Source organism: Phoca vitulina, unplaced genomic scaffold, assembly GCF_004348235.1.
Source record: "Phoca vitulina isolate PV1807 unplaced genomic scaffold, GSC_HSeal_1.0 scaffold3, whole genome shotgun sequence".
Lineage (NCBI taxonomy): Eukaryota > Metazoa > Chordata > Mammalia > Carnivora > Phocidae > Phoca > Phoca vitulina.
In genome coordinates this window covers 38,841,016-38,861,970 of record NW_022589706.1, presented here as the reverse complement: position 1 = coordinate 38,861,970, position 20,955 = coordinate 38,841,016, and the positions used below count along the sequence as shown (strand labels likewise).

Genomic DNA, 20,955 nt, shown 5'->3' with positions numbered 1-20,955 from the left:
AAAATAAATACCAGGAGTCCCTAGTGATATAAATCAATAACTTAATACATGAACAAATTCAGAGAAAGTAACACCTCTTCCTCACTGAAAATTCCAATATATAAGTGTTAGATGGGATGAGGAAAATAGAAAAATCACCATCAAGGGCGCCTGGGTGGCTCAGTTGGTTAAGTCTGCCTTTGGCTCAGGTCATGATCTCAGGGTCCTGGGATCAAGCCCCCCATCAGGCTCCCTGCTCAGTGGGGAGTCTGCTCCTCACTCTCTCTCTCCTTCTGCCTCTCCCCTCCCCCACTCGTGCTCTCTCTCTTTCTCGCTCTCAAATAAATAAAATCTTAAAAAAAAGAAAGAAAGAAAGAAAGAAAAGTCACCATCAAACACCAGAGTAATAATCTCCATGGGCCAGCCCTGCTGACAGATACTGAAATGAGTGGGGAAGCTTAAATAGAAACAAGATATTTTCATAATCTCAAAGTGTCTCCCTCAAAATATTTAGTAATTATAAGGGAGGAAATAGTAAGTCTACAGTGTAGAGTTTTGGCAGACCCCATTTTATAGAAGTGACCAAGGTTAACACCACCAATAATATATATTGACATCAAGTAACTCCTGATATGATGCACCGAGGAGGACACATTACCTATGTAGTATCCTTGTCAATAATTCATAATCTCTGTCAAATTATAAAAATACATGCGAGAAACCCAAATTTGAGAGACTTTCAAAAAACAACTGAGTAGGTTGACATCAAGAAAGATGGCAGAGTAGAAAGCTCCAGGAATCCGTCTGTCCACCTAGATAACTATTGTACTGGCAGAAACTGTCTCAAGCAACAGCTTTGGAACTCTGGAGTCTATTTGAACATTTGCAGCTTCTAAGATAAAGTTTAGCTGGTAAGTTGTCTTTAGTATTGGTTGATTTCAGTCCTCAGTGTGGTGATAGCTATCCATCCCTTATCCCCAGCCCCATGGTAGGCAACTGTTTGGACAGCAACCTGTGTTTCTGGCACAGCTTGCTGGAGCCAGAGTGGACAATAAAGACTTTGTCCTCAATATTATTTAATGTTCTGATTATGAATTGTTGCTTCTGAATGTGGAGGTATAGGCACAAAGAGTGGTTGCCATGGTATCAACTTTCACTGGCTCAGGTGGCTTCCAGAAGATTTAAAGGAGCCATATCTGTTCATTTGTTTGTTTGTTTTTTGGACATTCAAGAACTACCAAATAAATGAGGGAATTTAGAAAGGCTTGGGAAAGATGAAAGCTCAGAAAAAGACCTGAGATGACCTTAATGCTTTTACCTCAGGCTGATCCCTGACACAGAGACACCATATGATAATAAAAGAAATCATAGGAGGAGGGGGTCTGATTTCTAGAGTTACCACATTATAAGAATCCAGTGTTCTTTTCAACAAAAAAAATCACAAGACATACAAAGAAACAGAAAAGTATGGCCCATTCAAAGAACAAAATAAATTGATACAAAATATACCTGAGGAAGCCCAGACGTCAGACTTATTAGACAAAAACATTAAGCCAACTAAGTTAAAGTTGCTTAAAGAGCTAAAGGAAGACATGGACAAAGACAGGAAAGGATCATATGAACAAAGTGAGAATAGCAATAAAGAGATAGAAATTATAAAAAAGAATGAAAAAATATTCTGAAACTAAAAAGTACAATAAAAATTGAAGTGAAATATATATGAGGGCTTCAAAAGCAGATTTGAACAAGCTGAAGAAAAAAATCAAATTTGAAGATAAGACAATTGAAATTATTGAGTCTGAGGAACAGAAGGTAAAAGAATGAAGAAAAGTGAACAGAGCCTAATTGGCCTTATGATACACTAAATGAGCCAACTTATATAGTGTAAGAATCTCAGCAGAAGAAAAGAGAAAGGAGCAGAGAGAATATTTGAAAAAATAATGTCTGAAAGCTTCCCAAATTTGAGAAGAGACATAAATCTGTAAATCCAAGATGCTCAATGAATTTCAGGTAGGATAAACTCAAAGAGACCCACACAAAGACACATCATAATCAACTATGAAAAAATAAAAACAGGGCGCCTGGGTGGCTCAGTTGGCTAAGCGACTGCCTTCGGCTCAGGTCATGATCCTGGAGTTCCGGGATGGAGTCCCGCATCGGGCTCCCTGCTCGGCAGGGAGTCTGCTTCTCCCTCTGACCCTCCCCCCTCTCATGCTCTCTCTCTATCTCATTCTCTCTCAAATGAATAAATAAAATCTTTAAAAAAATAAAAATAAAAATAAAAACAGAAACTTGAAATCAGTGAGAGAGAAGCGACTTGTCACATATGAGGGACGTTTAATAAAAGTGTCATTCAATTTCTCATCAGAAATCTTGAAGGCCAGAAGGCAGCGAGTTGATATATTTTAAGTGCTGCAAAACAACAACAACAACAACAACAACACACAACTGTCAACTGAGAATTATTCATTTGGCAAAACTGTGCTATAAGAATAAAGGAGAAATGAAGATATTCCTAGATAAAAGCTAAGTGAGTTTGTTCCTACTAGAATTGCCCTAAAAAATTAGCTAAAGGGGTCCTTTATGCTGAAATTAAAGAGCACTAGACAGTAACTCAAAGCCTTCTGAAGAAGTAAGTAACATAGATAAAGATAACTACATAAGTAAATATAAAAGAATTACTCAACTTTGGTTCTTAACTCTATTTTTCCCTGTATGATTTAAAAGGCAATTATATAAAACAACAATTATAAGTTGATGTTAATGGACAGACAATATATAACAATGTAGTCTGTAACAATAACAGTATAAAAGGGGAAGGATGGAGGTGTATACCAGTAGAGTGTTTGTGGGTATTCAAACTAAGTTGGTATTATTCGAGGTAGGTCGTTATAAGATATTAATTTTAATCCTTAAGGTAACCACTAAGAAAAAACTAAAAGAATAAAAGAAAAGAAGCAAATTAAAATGGCACATTATAAAAATCAACTAAATACAAAAAGGAACAGTGATGGGAGAATTAAGGGGAAAAATGCACATAAGAAATACAAAAAAGAGTTAAATGGCAGAAGTAAGTCTGAAAGAGGGATCTTCATGGGTGGGGGCAGCCTAATTCCTTATCTGGTTGTTTTGCTAGTAGCTGTGTCATACAGCTGTCGATATGTTTTTCAAGATGTCTATCTTTTGAAATGGATGCCTCAGCAATCAAAAGCTTAATGTCAGGCACTTACACTAAAATTAAGCTTCATGTCAGCACTTAACATTGCATAGTTTAAGTGTATTTTAAATTAATCCAATTGATCTCCAGTTAAGAGCAGAAATTGGCAAAATGAATACAAAGAAACATAATCCATGTCCTGAAAACCAAAGATATCTTGAGAAAGAACAAAGTTGGAGGACTCAAACTTCCTGATTTTAAAACTTACTACAAAGCGACAGTAATCAAAACAATGTAGCAGTGACATAAGGATAGACACACAGATGAATAATAGACTAGACTAGAATAGAAAGCCTAGAAAGAAACCCTCAAATATATAGTCAAATGATGTTCAACAAGGTGCCAAGACCATTTCATCTTTTCAACAAATGATACTGGGAAAACTGGATTTCTACATGTAGAAGAATAAAGTTGGACTTCTACCTCATACCATAAACAAAAAATAAAGTGGGTGAAAGACCTAAATGTAAGAATTAAAACTATAAAACTCCTTGAAGAAAACATGGAGGGGGAGTAATGTCCATGACATTGGATTTGGCAATGATTTCTTGGAAATGACACCAAAAGCACAGGCAACAAAAGAAAAAATAGATAAACTGGACTTTATCAAAATTGAAAACTTTTGTGCAAAGGACACTGTCAAGAGAGTGAAAAGATAACCCCCAGAATGGGAGAAAATATTTGCAAATTATATATATAATACGGGATTACTAACCAGAATATATAAAGAATTCCTAGAACTCAACAATAAAAGACAAATAACCCAATATTAAAACATGCAAAAGGACTTAAATAGACATTTCTCCAGAGCAGATATACAAATGGAAAATAAGTACATGAAAAGATGATCAACTTAATTAGTCATTAGGGAAATGCAAATCAAAACCATGAGATTCTACTTCATTCTCACTAGGGTAGTTATAATAAAGAAGACAGACAATAAGAGTTGGTGAGCATGTGGAGAAATTGGAACCCTCAGACATTGCTGGTGGTAATGTAAAATGGTTCACTGCTTTGAAAAACAGTCTGGGGGGCGCCTGGGTGGCTCAGTCGTTAAGCGTCTGTCTTCGGCTCAGGTCATGGTCCCAGGGTCCTGGGATCAAGCCCCACATCGGGCTCCCTGCTCAGCGGGAAGCCTGCTTCTCCCTCTCCCACTCCCCCTGCTTATTCCCTCTCTCGCTGTGTCTCTCTCTGTCAAATAAATAAAATCTTAAAAAAAAAAGAAAAACAGTCTGGAATTTCCTCAAATGTTAAACAGAATTACCACATGATCCAGAAATTACTCTGAGATAGATATGTATACAAAACTTGTACATGTACATGAATGTTCATAGCAGCATTATTTATAATAGCCCAAAAGTACAAAGAACGTGAATGTCCATCAACTAACTGGGTAGTAGATAAACAAAGTGTGATGTATCAGTACAATGGAATTTTATTCAGCCAGGTAAAGAATTGTGGTACTGATACATGCTACATGATTGAACCTTGAAAATACTATGCCAAGTGAAATTAACCAGTGACAGAAGGCCACATTTTATATGATTCCATTTATATGAAGTGTCCCAGGATAGGAAAATCTATAGAGACAGAAAGTAGATTATTAATTACTAGGGCCTATGATGGGGGAATAGGGAATAACTGCAGATGGGATTTCTTTGGGGCAGTAAAAATATTCTAGAATTAGATAGTGGTGATGGATACACAACTTTCTGAATATTTTAAAAATCACTGAATTGGGAGCGCCTGGATGGCTCAGTCTGTTGAGCATCTGACTCTTGACTTTGGCTCAGATCATGGTCTTAGGATGGTGAGATGGAGCCCCATTTGGGGCTCTGCTCTGCACTCATTTGGGGCTCTGCTCTGCACTCAGAGCCCCATCTCCATTTCCCTCTCCCTCTGCCCTTTCCCCTGCTCGTGCTTTTTCTCTCTCTCTAAAATGAATCAATCAATCTTTATTTTATTTTTTTTTAAGATTTTTTATTTATTTTTTGACAGAGAGAGACACAGCGAGAGAGGGAACACAAGCAGGGGGAGTAGGAGAGGGAGAAGCAGTCTTCCCGCCAAGCAGGAGGCTGATGCGGGACTCGATCCCAGGACTCTTGGTTCATGACCCGAGCCGAAGGCAGACGCTTAACGACTGAGCCACCCAGGCGCCCCAATCAATCTTTATTTTAAAATAAATCACTGACTTGTAAACTTTAAATAGTTGAATTTTATTGTGCAGACATGCCTCACTTTTTTTTTTTTTTTAATTTTTTTTATTGTTATGTTAATCCCCATACATTACATCATTAGTTTTAGATATAGTGTTCCATGATTCATTGTTTGTGCATAACACCCAGTGCTCCATGCAGAACGTGCCCTCCTCAATACCCATCACCAGGCTAACCCATCCTCCCAACCCCCTCCCCTCTAGAACCCTCAGTTTGTTTTTCAGACAGACATGCCTCACTTTATTGTACTTCACTTTATTGCATTTTGCAGATAGTGTGCTTTCTACAAATTGGAAGTTTGTGGCAACCCTGCCTTGAGCAAGGCTTTGGTGCCATTTTTCTAAAGCATTTGCTCACTTCAGGGCTATCACATTTTTGTAATTCTCACAATATTTTAAGCTTTTTTATTACTATTAAATGTGTTATGGGATCTGAGTTCAGTGAGTATGACTCTCTGAAAGCTCAGATGATGGTTAGCATTTTTTTAGCAATAAAGTATTTTTTTTTTGGTATTTGTATTTTATGAAGGTATGTACATTATTGTTTTTATTTTTATTTATTTTTTTAAGATAGGATTGAGATTTTTAAAAAGATTTTACTTATTTATTTGTTTGTTTGTTTATTTGACAGAGAGAGAGAGAGTGAGTACAAGCAGGGGGAGGAAGAGAGGGAGAGGGAGAAGCAGGCTCCCCACTGAGCGCAGAGCAGAGCCCGAAGTGGGGCTCCAACTCACAACCCTAAGACTATGATCTGAGTCAAAGTCAAGAGTTCAATCCCAGGACTTTGGGATCATGATCTGAGCTGAAGGCAGACATTTAACCAACTGAGCCACCCAGGTTCCCTACATTGTTGTTTTTAGACATAATGCTATTGCACTCATAACAGACTACAGTATAGTGTAAACATAAATTTTATACACACTGGGAAACCAAAAAACTCATTTGACTCACTTTATTGTGATATTGGCTTTATTGCAATGGGCTGGAACTGAACTCACAATTATCTTCAAGGCATGCTAATATATGAATTATATGGCAATTAAAATGTAAATATAATGGAGGAACTGAAATCTTCATATGACCACTCTGGAAAACAGTTTGACAGAAGGAAAGATGGCGGAGGAGTAGGGGACCCAATTTCAACTGGTCCCCGGAATTGAGCTGGATATCTACCGGACCACTCTGAGCACCCACGAAACCAGCCTGAGATGTAAGAAGATCTGGATCTCTACAAACAGAATATCTCAGGCGGTTGGTTTTGAGGTTCGAAGCGAGCAGATATCGGAGGATAAACGGCAGCGGGAGGGTGCCTGGCCATGGGGATCCTACACTGCCGGCGAGTGACAGCCTCACGCGCTGCAGATGGGGCACAGACTAGCAGACCGGTAGCGGTGGGGAAAGGACTTTAGGGCAGCCCCGGGGGCGGAAACCCAGAGCCCAGGGGTCACATGTGCGAACTGGGAGTGGCTGGTGGTTTTAGAAGCACAAAGGGCAGAGACGGCCCCAGCCTGGAGGCAGGAGTGGGGGCACTGCGGAGGGGTGCACAACCCAGGACACTGCAGTTTATAGCAGTGCAGACAGAAACGGAGACGGTGTGGCCTGGAGAGCTCACTGAAGAACAGACTGCGGTCTCTCGGCTCTGAGGCAGAGAGTTGGAAACGGTCTCTTCTGCTCTGACTCGTGGAAGAGACACGGAAAGCTGCCAGAGAACAAAAGCCCCAAAAACTGATTCCCGCTGAGCCCATCCCCTGCCACAGGGGGGCAGGGCAACTCCGCCCAAACAGGGTTGCCCGAGTAACAGCACGGCAGGCCCCGCCCCCAGAAGACAGGCTGGGAAAACAAGAGGCCAGCAACTCTAAGGTCCCAAGAAAACAGGTGCATCTTGCTTGGGTTCTGGTCAATAATTTGGACTCTATACATTCCCTCAACCACCCATCAACAGAATGACTAGGAGGAGGAGCCCCCAAAACAGAAAAGACTCAGAGATTATGACTTATGCTGCAGATTTACAAATGGATGCAGATATAACCAAGATGTCGGAGATGGAATTCAGGCTAGCAATTGTGAAGACAATGGCTAGAATGGAGAAATCAATTAATGGCAACATAGGGTCTCTAAGGACAGAAATGAAAGGTGAATTGGCAGAACTTAAAAATGCTATCAATGAGATCGGATCCAATCTAGATAATCTAACAGCTAGGGTAAGAGAGGCAGAAGAGCGAATAAGCGACCTGGAAGACAATATAATAGATAAAAAGGGAAAAGAGAAGGCCAGGGAAAAACAACTCAGAATCCATGAAAATAGAATCAGAGAAATAAGTGACACCATGAAGCGTTCCAATGTCAGAATAATTGGAATCCCGGAGGGAGTGGAGAGCGAGAGAGGACTAGAAGATGTATTTGAGCAAATCGTAGCTGAGAACTTCCCTAATCTGGGGAATGAAACAAACATTTGAGTCCTAGAGGCAGAGAGGACCCCTCCTAAGATCAAGGAAAACAGGCCAACACCCTGGCATGTAATAGTAAAACTTGCAAATCTTAGAACCAAGGAAACCATCTTAAGGGCAGTTAGGGGGAAGAGATTCCTTACGTACAGAGGGAGGATCATCAGAATAACGTCAGACCTATCCACAGAGACCTGGCAAGCCAGAAAGGCCTGGCAAGACATATTCAGGGTACTAAACGAGAAGAACATGCAGCCAAGAATACTTTATCCGGCAAGGCTGTCATTTTGAATGGATGGAGAGGTGCAGAGCTTCCATGACCGGCAGAAACTGACAAAATATGTGACCACTAAGCCGGCCCTGCAAGAAATATTAAGGGGGGTTCTATAAAAGGAGAAAGACCCCAAGAGTGATATACAACAGAAATTTATAGGGACAGGGGCGCCTGGGTGGCTCAGTTGGTTGGGCCTCTGCCTTCAGCTCAGGTCATGATCCCAGGGTCCTGGGATCGAGCCCCGCATCGGGCTCCCTGCTCAGTGGGGAGCCTGCTTCTCCATCTCCCTCTATCTACTGCTCTGCCTACTTGAGCTCTCTCTGTCAAATGAATGAATGAAACTTTAAAAAAAAAAAAAAAAAGAAATTTATAGGGACAATCTATAAAAACAACGTCTTCACAGGCAACATGATGACAATTAATTCATATCTTTCAATAATCACTCTCAACGTGAATGGCCTAAACGCTCCCATAAAACAGCACAGGGTTGCAGATTGGACAAAAAGACAGGACCCATCCATATGCTGTCTACAAGAGACTCATTTTGAACCTAAAGATACATCCAGACTGAAAGTGAAGGGATGGAGATCCATCTTCCATGCCAGCGGACCTCAAAAGAAAGCTGGGATAGCAATTCTTATATCAGACAAATTAGATTTTAAACTAAAGTCTGTAATTAGAGACACAGAAGGACACTATATCATTCTTAAAGGGTCTATCCAACAAGAAGATCTAACAACTGTAAATATCTATGCCCCCAACATGGGAGCAGCCATCTACATAAGCCAACTGTTAACCAAAATAAAGAGTCATATTGATAACAATACGTTAATTGTAGGAGACCTCAATACTCCACTCTCAGCAATGGACAGATCATCTAAGCAGAAAATCAACAAGGAAACAAGAGCTCTGAATGATACACTGGACCAGATGGACCTCATAGATATTTACAGAACATTCCACCCTAAAACAACAGAATACTCATTCTTCTCAAGCGCACATGGAACTTTCTCCAGAATAGACCACATACTGGGTCACAAATCAGGTCTCAACCGATACCAAAAGATTGAGATTATTCCCTGCATATTCTCAGACTACAATGCTTTAAAACTGGAACTCAGGGGCGCCTGAGTGACTCAGTCGTTAAGCATCTGCCTTTGGCTCAGGTTATGATCCCAGGGTCCTGGGCTCAAGCCCCACATCGGGCTCCCTGCTCAGCCAGGAGCCTGCTTCTCCCTCTCCCACTCCCCCCTGGCTTGTGTTCCCTCTCTCGCTGTGTCTCTCTCTGTCAAATAAATAAAATCTTTAAAAAAAAAAAAACTGGAACTCAATCACAAGAAAAAATTTGGCAGAAATTCAAACACTTGGAAGCTAAAGACCACTCTGCTCAAGAATGTTTGGGTCAACCAGGAAATCAAAGAAGAACTTAAACAATTCATGGAAATCAAGGAGAACGAAAACACATCGGTCCAAAACCTATGGGATACTGCAAAGGCAGTCCTAAGGGGGAAATACATAGCCATCCAAGCCTCACTCAAAAATACAGAAAAATCCCGAATTCACCAACTAACTCTACACCTTAAAGAACTAAAGAAAAAGCAACAAACGATGCCTAAGCCATACATTAGAAGAGAAATAATTAAAATTAGAGCAGAAATCAAGGAATTAGAAACCAGAAACACAGTAGGTCAGATCAACGAAACTAGAAGTTGGTTCTTCAAAAGAATTAATAAGGTCGATAAACCACTGGCCAGACTTATCCAAGAGAAAAGAGAAAGGACCCAAATTAATAAAATTATGAATGAAAGGGGAGAGATCACGACTAACACCAAGGAAATAGAAACAATTATTAGAAATTATTATCAACAACTATATGCCAATAAACTGAGCAATCTGGATGAAATGGAGGCCTTCCTGGAAACCTATAAGCTGCCAAGACTGAAACAGGAAGAAATTGACAACCTGAATAGGCCAATAACCAGTATTGAGATTGAAGCAGTGATCAAAAACCTCCCAAAAAACAAGAGTCCAGGGCCTGATGGATTCCCTGGGGAATTCTACCAAACATTCAAAGAAGAAATAATACCTATTCTACTGAAGCTGTTTCAAAAAAGAGAAACAGAAGGAAAACTTCCAAACTCATTCTATGAGGCCGGCATTACCTTAATCCCCAAACCAGGCAAAGACCCCATCAAAAAGGAGAATTTCAGACCGATATCCCTGATGAATATGGATTCCAAAATCTTCAACAAAATCCTAGCTAATAGGATCCAACAATACATTAAAAGGATCATCCACCATGACCAAGTGGGATTTATCCCCGGGATGCAAGGGTGGTTCAACATTGGCAAATCAATCAATGTGATAGAACACATTAATAAGAGGAGGGAGAAGAACCATATGGTCCTCTCAATTGATGCAGAAAAAGCATTTGACAAAATACAGCATCCTTTCCTGATTAAAACTCTTCAGAGTATAGGGATAGGGGGAACATTCCTCAAGTTCATAAAATCCATCTATGAAAAACCCACAGCGAATATCATCCTCAATGGGAAAAAGCTGAGAGCCTTTCCCTTAAGATCAGGAACACGTCAAGGGTGCCCACTCTCACCACAGTTGTTCAACATAGTATTAGAAGTCCTAGCAACAGCAATCAGACAACAAAAAGAAATAAAAGGTATTCAAATTGGCAAAGAAGAAGTCAAACTCTCTCTTTTCGCAGATGACATGATACTTTATGTGGAAAACCGAAAAGACTCCACCCCCAAATTACTGGAACTCATACAGCAATTCAGTAATGTGGCAGGATACAAAATCAATGCACAGAAATCAGTTGCTTTCTTATACACTAACAATGCAACTGTAGAAAGAGAAATTAGAGAAACGATTCCATTTACAATAGCACCAAAAAGCATAAGATACCTCGGAATAAACCAAACCAAAGTGGTAAAGGATCTATACTCTAGGAACTACAGAACACTCATGAAAGAAATTGAAGAAGACACAAAAAGATGGAAAAATATTCCATGCTCATGGATCGGAAGAATAAACATTGTTAAAATGTCTATGCTACCCAGAACAATCTATACCTTCAATGCCATCCGGATCAAAATTTCAATGACATTTTTCAAAGTGCTGGAACAAACAATCCTAAAATTTGTATGGAATCAGAAAAGACCCCGAATCACCAAGGAAATGTTGAAAAAGAAAAGCAAAGCTGGGGGCATCACGTTGCCCGATTTCAAGCTATATTACAAAGCTGTGATCACCAAGACAGCATGGTACTGGCACAAAAACAGACATATAGACCAATGGAACAGAACAGAGAACCCAGGTATGGACCCTCAACTCTATGGTCAAATAATCTTTGACAAAGCAGGAAAAAACATGCAATGGAAAAAAGACAGTCTTTTCAATAAATGGTGCTGGGAAAATTGGACAGCCACATGCAGAAGAATGAAACTCGACCATTCTCTAACACCATTCACAAAGATAAACTCAAAGTGGATGAAAGACCTCAATGTGAGACAGGAATCCATCAAAATCCTAGAGGAGAACATAGGCAGTAACCTCTTTGACATGGCCCACAGCAACTTCTTTCAAGATACATCTCCAAAAGCTAGTGAAACAAAGCAAAAATGAACTTTTGGGACTTCGTCAAGATAAAAAGCTTCTGCACAGCAAAGGAAACAGTCAACAAAACAAAGAGACAACCCACAGAATGGGAGAAGATATTTGCAAATGACACTACAGATAAATGGCTGGTATCCAAGATCTATAAAGAACTTCTCAAACTCAACACCCAAAAAACAAATAATCAAGTCAAAAAGTGGGCAGAAGATATGAAAAGACACTTCTCTGAAGAAGACATACAAATGACTAACAGACACATGAAAAAATGTTCATCATCATTAGCCATCAGGGAAATGCAAATCAAAACCACATTGCGTTATCACCTTATACCAGTTAGAATGGCAAAAATGGACAGGGAAAGAAACAACAAATGTTGGAGAGGTTGTGGAGAAAGGGGAACCCTCTTACACTGTTGGTGGGAATGCAAGTTGGTACAGCCACTTTGGAAAACAGTGTGGAGGTTCCTCAAAAATTTAAAAATAGAGCTACCCTATGACCCAGCAATTGCACTCCTGGGTATTTACCCCAAAGACACAGATGTAGTGAAAAGAAGGGCCATATGCACCCCAATGTTCACAGCAGCAATGTCCACGATAGCCAAACTGTGGAAAGAGCCGAGATGCCCTTCAACAGATGAATGGATAAAGAAGATGTGGTCCATATATACAATGGAATATTACTCAGCCATCAGAAAGGATGAATACCCAACTTTTATGTCAACATGGATGGGACTGGAGGAGATTATGCTAAGTGAAATAAGTCAAGCAGAGAAAGTCAATTATCATATGGTTTCACTCATTTGTGGAACATAAGGAATAGCATGGAAGACGTTAGGAGAAGGAAGGGAAAAATGAGGAGGGGGGGAATTGGAGGGAGAGATGAACCATGAGAGACTATGGACTCTGAGAAACAAACAGGGTTTTAGAGAGGAGGGGGGAGGGGGGATTGGTTAGCCTGGTGCTGGGTATTAAGGAGGGCACGTACTGCATGGAGCACTGGGTGTTATACGAAAACAATGGATTGTGGATCACCACATCAAAAACTAATGATGTATTGTATGGTGACTAACATAACATAATAAAATTTAAAAAAAACACACAAAAAAACAAAAAAAAAAAACAGTTTGACAATTTCTTACGAAGTTACATATACATTTAACATATAAACCAGCAATCACATTCCTGAGAGAATTGAAGATATATGTCAATACAAAGAATTGTACATGAATATTCATAATAGCTAAAAACAAAACAACCTAAAAGTCCATTGATATGATGAATACATGCGAAGTGAATGAATAAACAAATTGTAGTATATTCATGAAATGGAATACTATTCTGTAAGAATAGAAAGCAAACTACTGATATACACAATAACTTTGGTGAAATTCAAAAGCATTATACTAAATTAAAGAAGCCAGCCTAAGAGAATATTTGATATATGAGTATATACATCATTTAAAAATATGATTTTTTGAAGAAAATATAAATTTCCAAAACTGACTCAATAGGAGATAGAAAAGCATAAGAGAGAAGCTAGGCTGCTTCCTAAAATTTGTTCTCTAGGTGATTTTTCTCTATTTTCAAGGTACAGATAATCTCTATGTTTTTATAAAGATGGAAAGCTTACTAACTTATTGCATAAAACATTGTTATATTAATTGATACTGTAACCTGACTGTAACAATCAGACAAGACTCATAAGAAAGGAAATAAGACTCATGATTCTTAGGTTGGTTGGTCAAAATAATCACCCAACATTGTTAATAGAAATGTATATTTCTCAGGCGCCTGGGTGGCTTAGTTGGTTAAGCGACTGCCTTCGTCTCAGGTCATGATCCCAGAGTCCTGGGATCGAGCCCCGCATCGGGCTCCCTGCTCAGTGGGAAGCCTGCTTCTCCCTTTCCCACTCCCCCTGCTTGTGTTCCCTCTCTCGCTGTCTCTCTCTGTCAAATAAATAAATAAAATATTTAAAAAAATAAATGTATATTTCTCATGTGAATTGACTTTTTGATAAGGCAACCAGCAAAATTCAGACTGTGGGAAACCTTGGACAAACAATCTGGTTTCCTTCAAAAACAAAGAAATTGCAAGGGCAAAAAATAGATGGAAAGGAATCTGCAGATTAAATGAGATTTAAGATATATAACAACCATTTTTATAAATCTAATTTGGATCCTCATTTGAATAAACAAACTTTTAAAAATGGATACAGTACTCAATGCCACTGAACACTCGAAAATGGTTAACATGGTAAATTTTATGGATATTTTATGTATTTTAGAATAGGATTATTTGAAAAATATCTCAATATATATTAAGGAATTACTGTTTTTGGTGTGATTGTGCCATGTGAGTTACATTTTTTAAAGTATCCTCACCTTTTGGAGATATGTAATGAAATATTTGCAGATGAAATTATATGCTGTCTTATATTTGCTTCAGAATAGCCCTTGAGGTGAGAAGATAATGGGGCTGTAGATGCAAGAAGATTGGCCATGTGTACATCTTGGGTCTCTTTTCCTTGTATATGTTAGTAACTGTCCATAGTATAAAGTTTAAAAATGCTCATTCCTGAGACCAGCACCAAGAGGTAATATTCAGTAGGTGTGGGTTGGATCTCAGGAATATGCCCATCTCTGGAACCTGCTATACCTAAGTGATTAGAATGTCCATGTGCCTTAACTTGAAAAACATTGCTTTAGACCAGTCTCGCTTTTGACACATAGATGTCAAAACCTTAAATACCACGTTGGCAAATAAAACAGTGTATTAAAATAATCACATATAATGAATAGGGCGCCTGGGTGGCTCAGTTGGTTAAGCAACTGCCTTCGGCTCAGGTCATGATCCTGGAGTCCTGGGATAGAATCCCACGTCGGGCTCCCAGCTCAGCGGGGGGTCTGCTTCTCCCTCTGACCCTCTTCCTTCTCGTGCTCTCTGTCTCTCATTCTCTCTCTCTCAAATAAATAAATAAAATCTTTAAAAAAAAATCACATATAATGAATAATTAGTTATTCAAGGAATGCAAGGATTGTTCAAGGATAGCAGTCGTACTAATGTAATCGTTTGTGTCAGCAGAATTTATTGAGATGATTAATGGGCTCTTTTCGTTAAGTTCTCTTCATCACGTCAGAATCCTTTCCCTGCAGGCTTGGGGACTAGGGAGATAGAGTGAGTGATAGCATAGGAGATTTCAGGGCTGAGTCACAGAAATGCACATAACACTTTCACTCTTGTTCTATTGGCCACAATCCAAGCTCCTGGGCCTAATCTAATTGCAAGGGAAGCTGGCTAATGTAGTCTTCCCGTGAACCCTGGAAGAGGAAAATACACCAGTGACCGCCCAACCAATCTCTGCCACACAGATTAAAGAGAGATACTCTATGGGGAAGTTCTCTCACTCCCATATTCCATATCAAAACTCCAGCTCTAATTGCCACCAACTTACGGCATTACTTTCATATCTCTGTTGTCACTTTGAATCTAAGGAAAAAGGAACCTGTAGCCTTTCAAAAGTTGTTATTAACAAGGGAAAATTCTGTAGTCATCCTGATAGTGGTGATTTAAAGCAAATTCCTCATTTACAGCCAAAAAAAACAACAAAAAATTTTAATACTTTTTTCTTTAAGTTTTTTTTATTTATCCACTTATTTGAGAGAGAGAGAGAGAGAAAGCAGGGGAAGGAGGAGAGGGAGAAGCAGCCTCCCCACTGAGTAGGGAGCCCAATATGGGCTCGATCCCAGGACCCTGAGATCATGACCTGAGCCAAAGGCAGACGCTTAACCAACTGAGCCATCCAGGGCACACTTAAGACTTTTTTTAAAGCAGTTTTACATTCACAGCAAAACTGAGTGGAAGGTACAGAGATTTCCAATATACCTCCTGCCCCAGCACATGCATAGTTGCCCCCATTATCAACATCTCCCACCAGAGTGATAGATGTACTATAACTGATGATTCCACATCGATACATCATAATCATCCAAAGTCCAGGGTGTACATTACAATTCATCCTTAGTGTTGTATTTTCTATGAGCTTGGACAAATGCATGACATGTAACCCTCATTATAGTATCATACAAAGTATTTTCACTGCCCTAAAAATTCTCTATGGTCTGCCTATTTGCCAGCCTCTGCCCCTCCCCCCATCCCTGGCAACCAATATCTTGTCTCCATAGTCTTGCCTTTTCCAGACTGTCATATAGTTGGGGTCATACAGCATGTAGCCTTCTCAGATTGGCTTCATTCACTTAGTAATATGCATTTAAGGTTCCTCTGTGTCTTCTCATGGCTTGATAGCTCCTTTCTTTTTAGCACTGACTAATACTACATTATCTGGATATACCATAGTTTATCCATTCACTTACTGAAGGACATCTTGATTGCTTCCAAGTTTTGGCAGTGATAAATATTAGAGCTGTTTTAAACACCTGTGTGCAAGTTTCTGTGTAGACATAGTTTTCACTCCTTTTAGTAAATACCAAGGAGCATGACAGCTGGATCATATGGTAAGAGTATGTTTAATTATACAAGAAAACTCCAAACTGTCTTCCAAAAGGTGTACATTTTGTATGAATGAGAGTTCCTATTACTCCACATCCTCTCAATCATTTGGTGTCAGTGTTCTGGATTTTGGCCCTTTTAATAGATATGTAGTTGTCTCTTGTTTCAGTTTGCATTTCCCTGATGACATGGATGTAGAGCATTTTTTCATACACTTATTTGTCATCAGTATATTCTTTGGTGAGTTGTCTGTTAAGGTCTTTGTCCCATTTCAAAGCAGGTTGTTTGTTTTCTTATTGTTGAGGTTTTAGAGTTATTTGTATATTTTGGATAATAGTTCTTCACCCAATATGTCTTCTGCAAATATTTTCTTCCAGTCTTTGCAAAGGAGATAGGTCCCTACAGACAACAGTTGCTGCAGTGGCTTTCTGATCCCCAGTGTAGGCTGATAGTAGGACACATTGAAACAGTAGGTCCAGATTCCCCAGTTCCTGGATTGCAGCAGAGAAAGCTCCTCCCTTGGCAGACCAGTTTTCAATGTTGTTTTGGGAGTCATTCCTGGTAGCTCAGCCTATAGTCTTCATTTTTACATCAAGTGTGTTAAGCACTTAATCCCCCAGATTAAGCCTGTTTAAGATAGCTGGAGGGCTTTCTGTTTTTCTGACTGAATCCCAATTGATATGATTGCTAGGGGAAAAATGCTGGCCGTTGAACATGATGTCCCCTTCTGATGGCAAAACTAGGTGTGACTCTCCCTGCCCAACCCACTGAAATAACAAAGAAAACTGAGGAGAATGTGCGAGTAGAGGAGGAAGAGAAGTGTTGACCATCACACTATTAAGTAATCACTCTTCTCTACCACTTCTCTTCCTGCAATAAATTTATAACAAGTAATTACACATATTTGCAAAGGCTTTGGACTGAAGGTCAGCTTAGCATGATAGTTAAGAGCATGTAAACAGGATAATAATAGTACTAACTTGATAAAGTTAAATTAGTTAATATAGTGCACTTAAAACAGTGCTTGGTACCATGGTAAGCACTCAATAAATATTAGCTATTATTATGTATATTCCTTAGTAAGTGTTTAACCTGTGTATGAGAATTTGTTGGCTCAATGTCTAAATAAACTCTCTATAGCTATGATTAAGACCTAGTCTTCAATAAAAATAAATTTAAAAGTCAATAGCTGGGGCGCCTGGGTGGTTCAGTTGGTTAAGCATCTGCCTTTGGCTCAGGTCATGATCCCAGAGTCCTGGGATCGAGCCCTGCATAAGGCTCCCTGCTAAGCAGGGAGTCTGCTTCTTCCTCCGCCCCTCACCCTGCTTGTGCTCTCTCTCTCTCTCATTCTCTCTCTCAAATAAATAAAATATTACAACAACAAAAAGTCAATAGCTAACTCCTTATTCTTTGCAATACCTGTAACACAAATGCCCGTATGAAAAGAGAAATTGGGGGGCGCCTGTGTGGCTCAGTCGGTTAAGTGTCTGCCTTCAGCTCATGTCATGATCCCAGGTCTTGGGATGGAGCCCTGCGTCAGGTTCCCTGCTCAGCGGGGAGTCTGCTTCTCCCTCTCCCTCTGTCTCCTCCCTCCCCCGCTTGTGCTCTCTCTCTCTCTCTCAAATAAATAAATAGAATCTTAAAAAAAAAAAAAAGAAATTGGCATTATAAGACCATTAATAGTTATTCTATCATTCTTTAAAGTCTCTGATATGTTCTAGCATTACATTCATTGCCCTAAATTGTTACTATATATAGGGATGACCTGAAGACTATGACAATTTTCTTTTTTTTATTTCATTTTTTTAATTAGAGAAAAGCGGTTACAGGAATGGAAAGCTCTTAGGAAAAAACAAAAATTTGGGGAATTAAGAGAAATTTCTGGAAATCAGTACGTGAATGAAGTCACAAATGCAGAAAAAGATGTATCAGTTATAATTCATTTATACAGATCAAGGTAATTACCATCGCATTTTTGCAAAATGTTAATATACTAATGTTTTAAGATATTTATGTCTGGTTTTGAGGTTTTATAAAGCATATAACAAAGATTATTCAAGAAAAGAAAGATATATATATATATATATATACACACACACACATACATATATACATATATAATGTTAAAAAATAGAATCCAACCAAGTAAATTTGAAGACCTAATTGGTTTTATTAAGTGATTAATGAATCAGGCAGCATCCTATCCAGGTAGAGGGGAGTTCCAAGGAGTTGTACAAAATGGAAGGTTTTTATAGCAAGGAGGGTGGGACAGGAAGTTATTAGTAAAAGAAAAGAAAGGATTATTCAGGCAAGGTCACCTTCTCTTAGTGGGGGGAATGGGAGGGGAGTTCTTATTAGATGGATCACCTCATCTTCCTTTGGGGAATGGAGAGCTCATGTGACAGATTACCTCATTTGGTACTGACCAGAAAATTCCAGATTGATTGGCTTAAAATATCACTCCTGGAGAGGTTGAAACTGTAATTAAGCCTTTGCTGTCCTGGGAGCAAGTAACTCCACCTTGGGCCTTGTGGCTTTCTTTTTAACATATACATACATGTAGAGAGTAATGGGCTTCAGGGATTAAGTTAGGTTTTTTATTATGTTTTCATGTCTAATTTAAAGAACTTGTCACACTTTTTAGAAAAATAGCATTCTTTTTTTTTTTTAAAGATTTAATTTATTTATTTATTGGAGAGCGAGTGAGAGAGAAACAGCATGAGAGAAGAGAGGGTCAGAGGAAGAAGCAGGCTCCCCGCTGAGCCGGGAGCCCGATGTGGGACTCGATCCCAGGACCCTGGGATCATGACCTGAGCCGAAAGCAGTCGCTTAACCAACTGAGCCACCCAGGTGCCCAAAAAATAGCATTCTTTCAGGGTGCCTGCCTGACTCAGTCAAAAGAGCATTCAACTCTTGATCTCAGGGTTGTGAGTTCGAGCCCCATGTTGGGTGTAGAGATTACTTAAGTAAATAATCTTTAAAAAAAAAAAAACACTCTTTGGCCATTAATTTTTTTAAACTTATTATGGAAATTTCAAACATTCAAAAAAGTAGAAAGAATGATAAGATGAACACCCTAAATACTAGCTGGGTAGATTCAATAATGAACATTTTGCCACTTTTGTATGTTTTTATTTGTATGTAGCTATGTGCATGTGTATATATTTGCAGAATCATTTCAAAGTAAATTATACACAGCATAAACCTTTATTCCTGAGTACTTCAGCATGCATCTTCAAAATATAAGGGCATTTTTCTATATAACCATAATACTGTTTTCTCACCTAACAAAATTAGTAATAATTCCAAAATTAATAATAATTGACGAAGGATCCAGTCAAGGGTAATGCAGTGCATTTGGATAGATCGTGTCTTTTAAGTCTCTTTTAACAGAACAATTCCCTTGTACTCCCCTGTGCTCCTAAAACAATTTATAGTGCCTACTTTACTAAGCATAACCCAAATGTCCCCAGACCTTACCAGCCTGGTATACGATAATTGGGTAGAGTGGACTTTTCCCCAACTCTGTGCCACAGACACACTGCAAGCTCCCAGGGTTTCACAAATCTCTCTAGCATTAGGTCCCAGCTACTCTGCCTGGGCTCCACGCCAGTCCAGGAACAGAGGCCATGCCAGTTTCCTCCTTGTGTTCATCTCGTTCTCTGAATAAAAAATTTCTTCTCTCTTCAGGTCCTCACAGAAACTCTGCACAGAGCAATTTATGCAAATTAGAGCCCTGCTGTTTACCAGCTCACCAGTTCCTCACACAAATTTTGAGAGGACACCATGTCCCATTAAAGAAGACATTACTGTTATTGTAACTAAAATGCTTGGAAACTAATTTTTGAGTAGTTTAAAGCCTTAAAAAGAATCATTTCCCATTTTTCCTATACCACTTATCTGGTTAAACCACTTGGTAAATGCTGCTGATTTTGGTTCCTCACAAGTAAGTATGAGAGACACTGACATTTACAATAATGGGATTTGTGTGTGAGAAATGTTGTATACTGAAGTGATTCACTGAATATCTTTTCTGGGACCCAGTATGATTAGCAGAATAGATGTTGGTTCTGAATGCCCATACCACAGCACAAAATTAGTTACTTTAATGGTTATTTCTAGAGAAAGGATTAGGTTGGACAAATAATTTTCAAAAATTCATGAAAGAGATTGAATGTGTTATAGTTTCAGCTAGGCTGTTTCAAACTCTCATTTCCTCTGATGGACTCAAAGAATAAGAATCTTCTAAATAATATTTTAAGTATTTGTGACCCCAGAAGATTTTTTGAGGGGCAATCAAAGATAGTTACCTAAAATATTCGTTTTCTTGACATTAAGAAAATGCATTTATGTGTTGGTATAAAACACACATTTTAAGAAAATTAATCTATAATTAAATTTATAAAACAGAAAATAATTACTTGTGTGACAAATAGTCCTTAGAAAAGTCTAGTTTTTAATAATGGATTGACTCATAACTTTTCATATTGTAGAGTATAACTGTTAAATATATTTGTGTTTCTAGCTGCCTTCTATAAATTTTATAGGAACAAAAGAGGTTTTTTTTTAAAGATTTTATTTATTTGAAAGAGAGAAAGAGAGCGTGATAGAGCATAAGCAGGGGGGAGATGCAGAGGGAGAGGGAGAAGCAAGCTCCCTACTGAGCAGGGAGCCTGAGGCAGGGCTCC

The 20,955-nt window shown here is 38.9% G+C and overlaps 1 protein-coding gene across 1 annotated transcript in view; it reads left to right on the top strand.

Moving 5' to 3' along the window:
• The window catches only part of PDCL2 (phosducin like 2), a 46,001-nt gene that overhangs the window by 18,259 nt on the left and 6,787 nt on the right, over positions 1–20,955 (top strand). Inside the window, exon 5 of the mRNA XM_032399319.1 lies at positions 18,081–18,224. Within this exon, the coding sequence (XP_032255210.1) occupies positions 18,081–18,224 (144 nt within the window). The remainder of the gene's footprint in view (positions 1–18,080; positions 18,225–20,955) is intronic.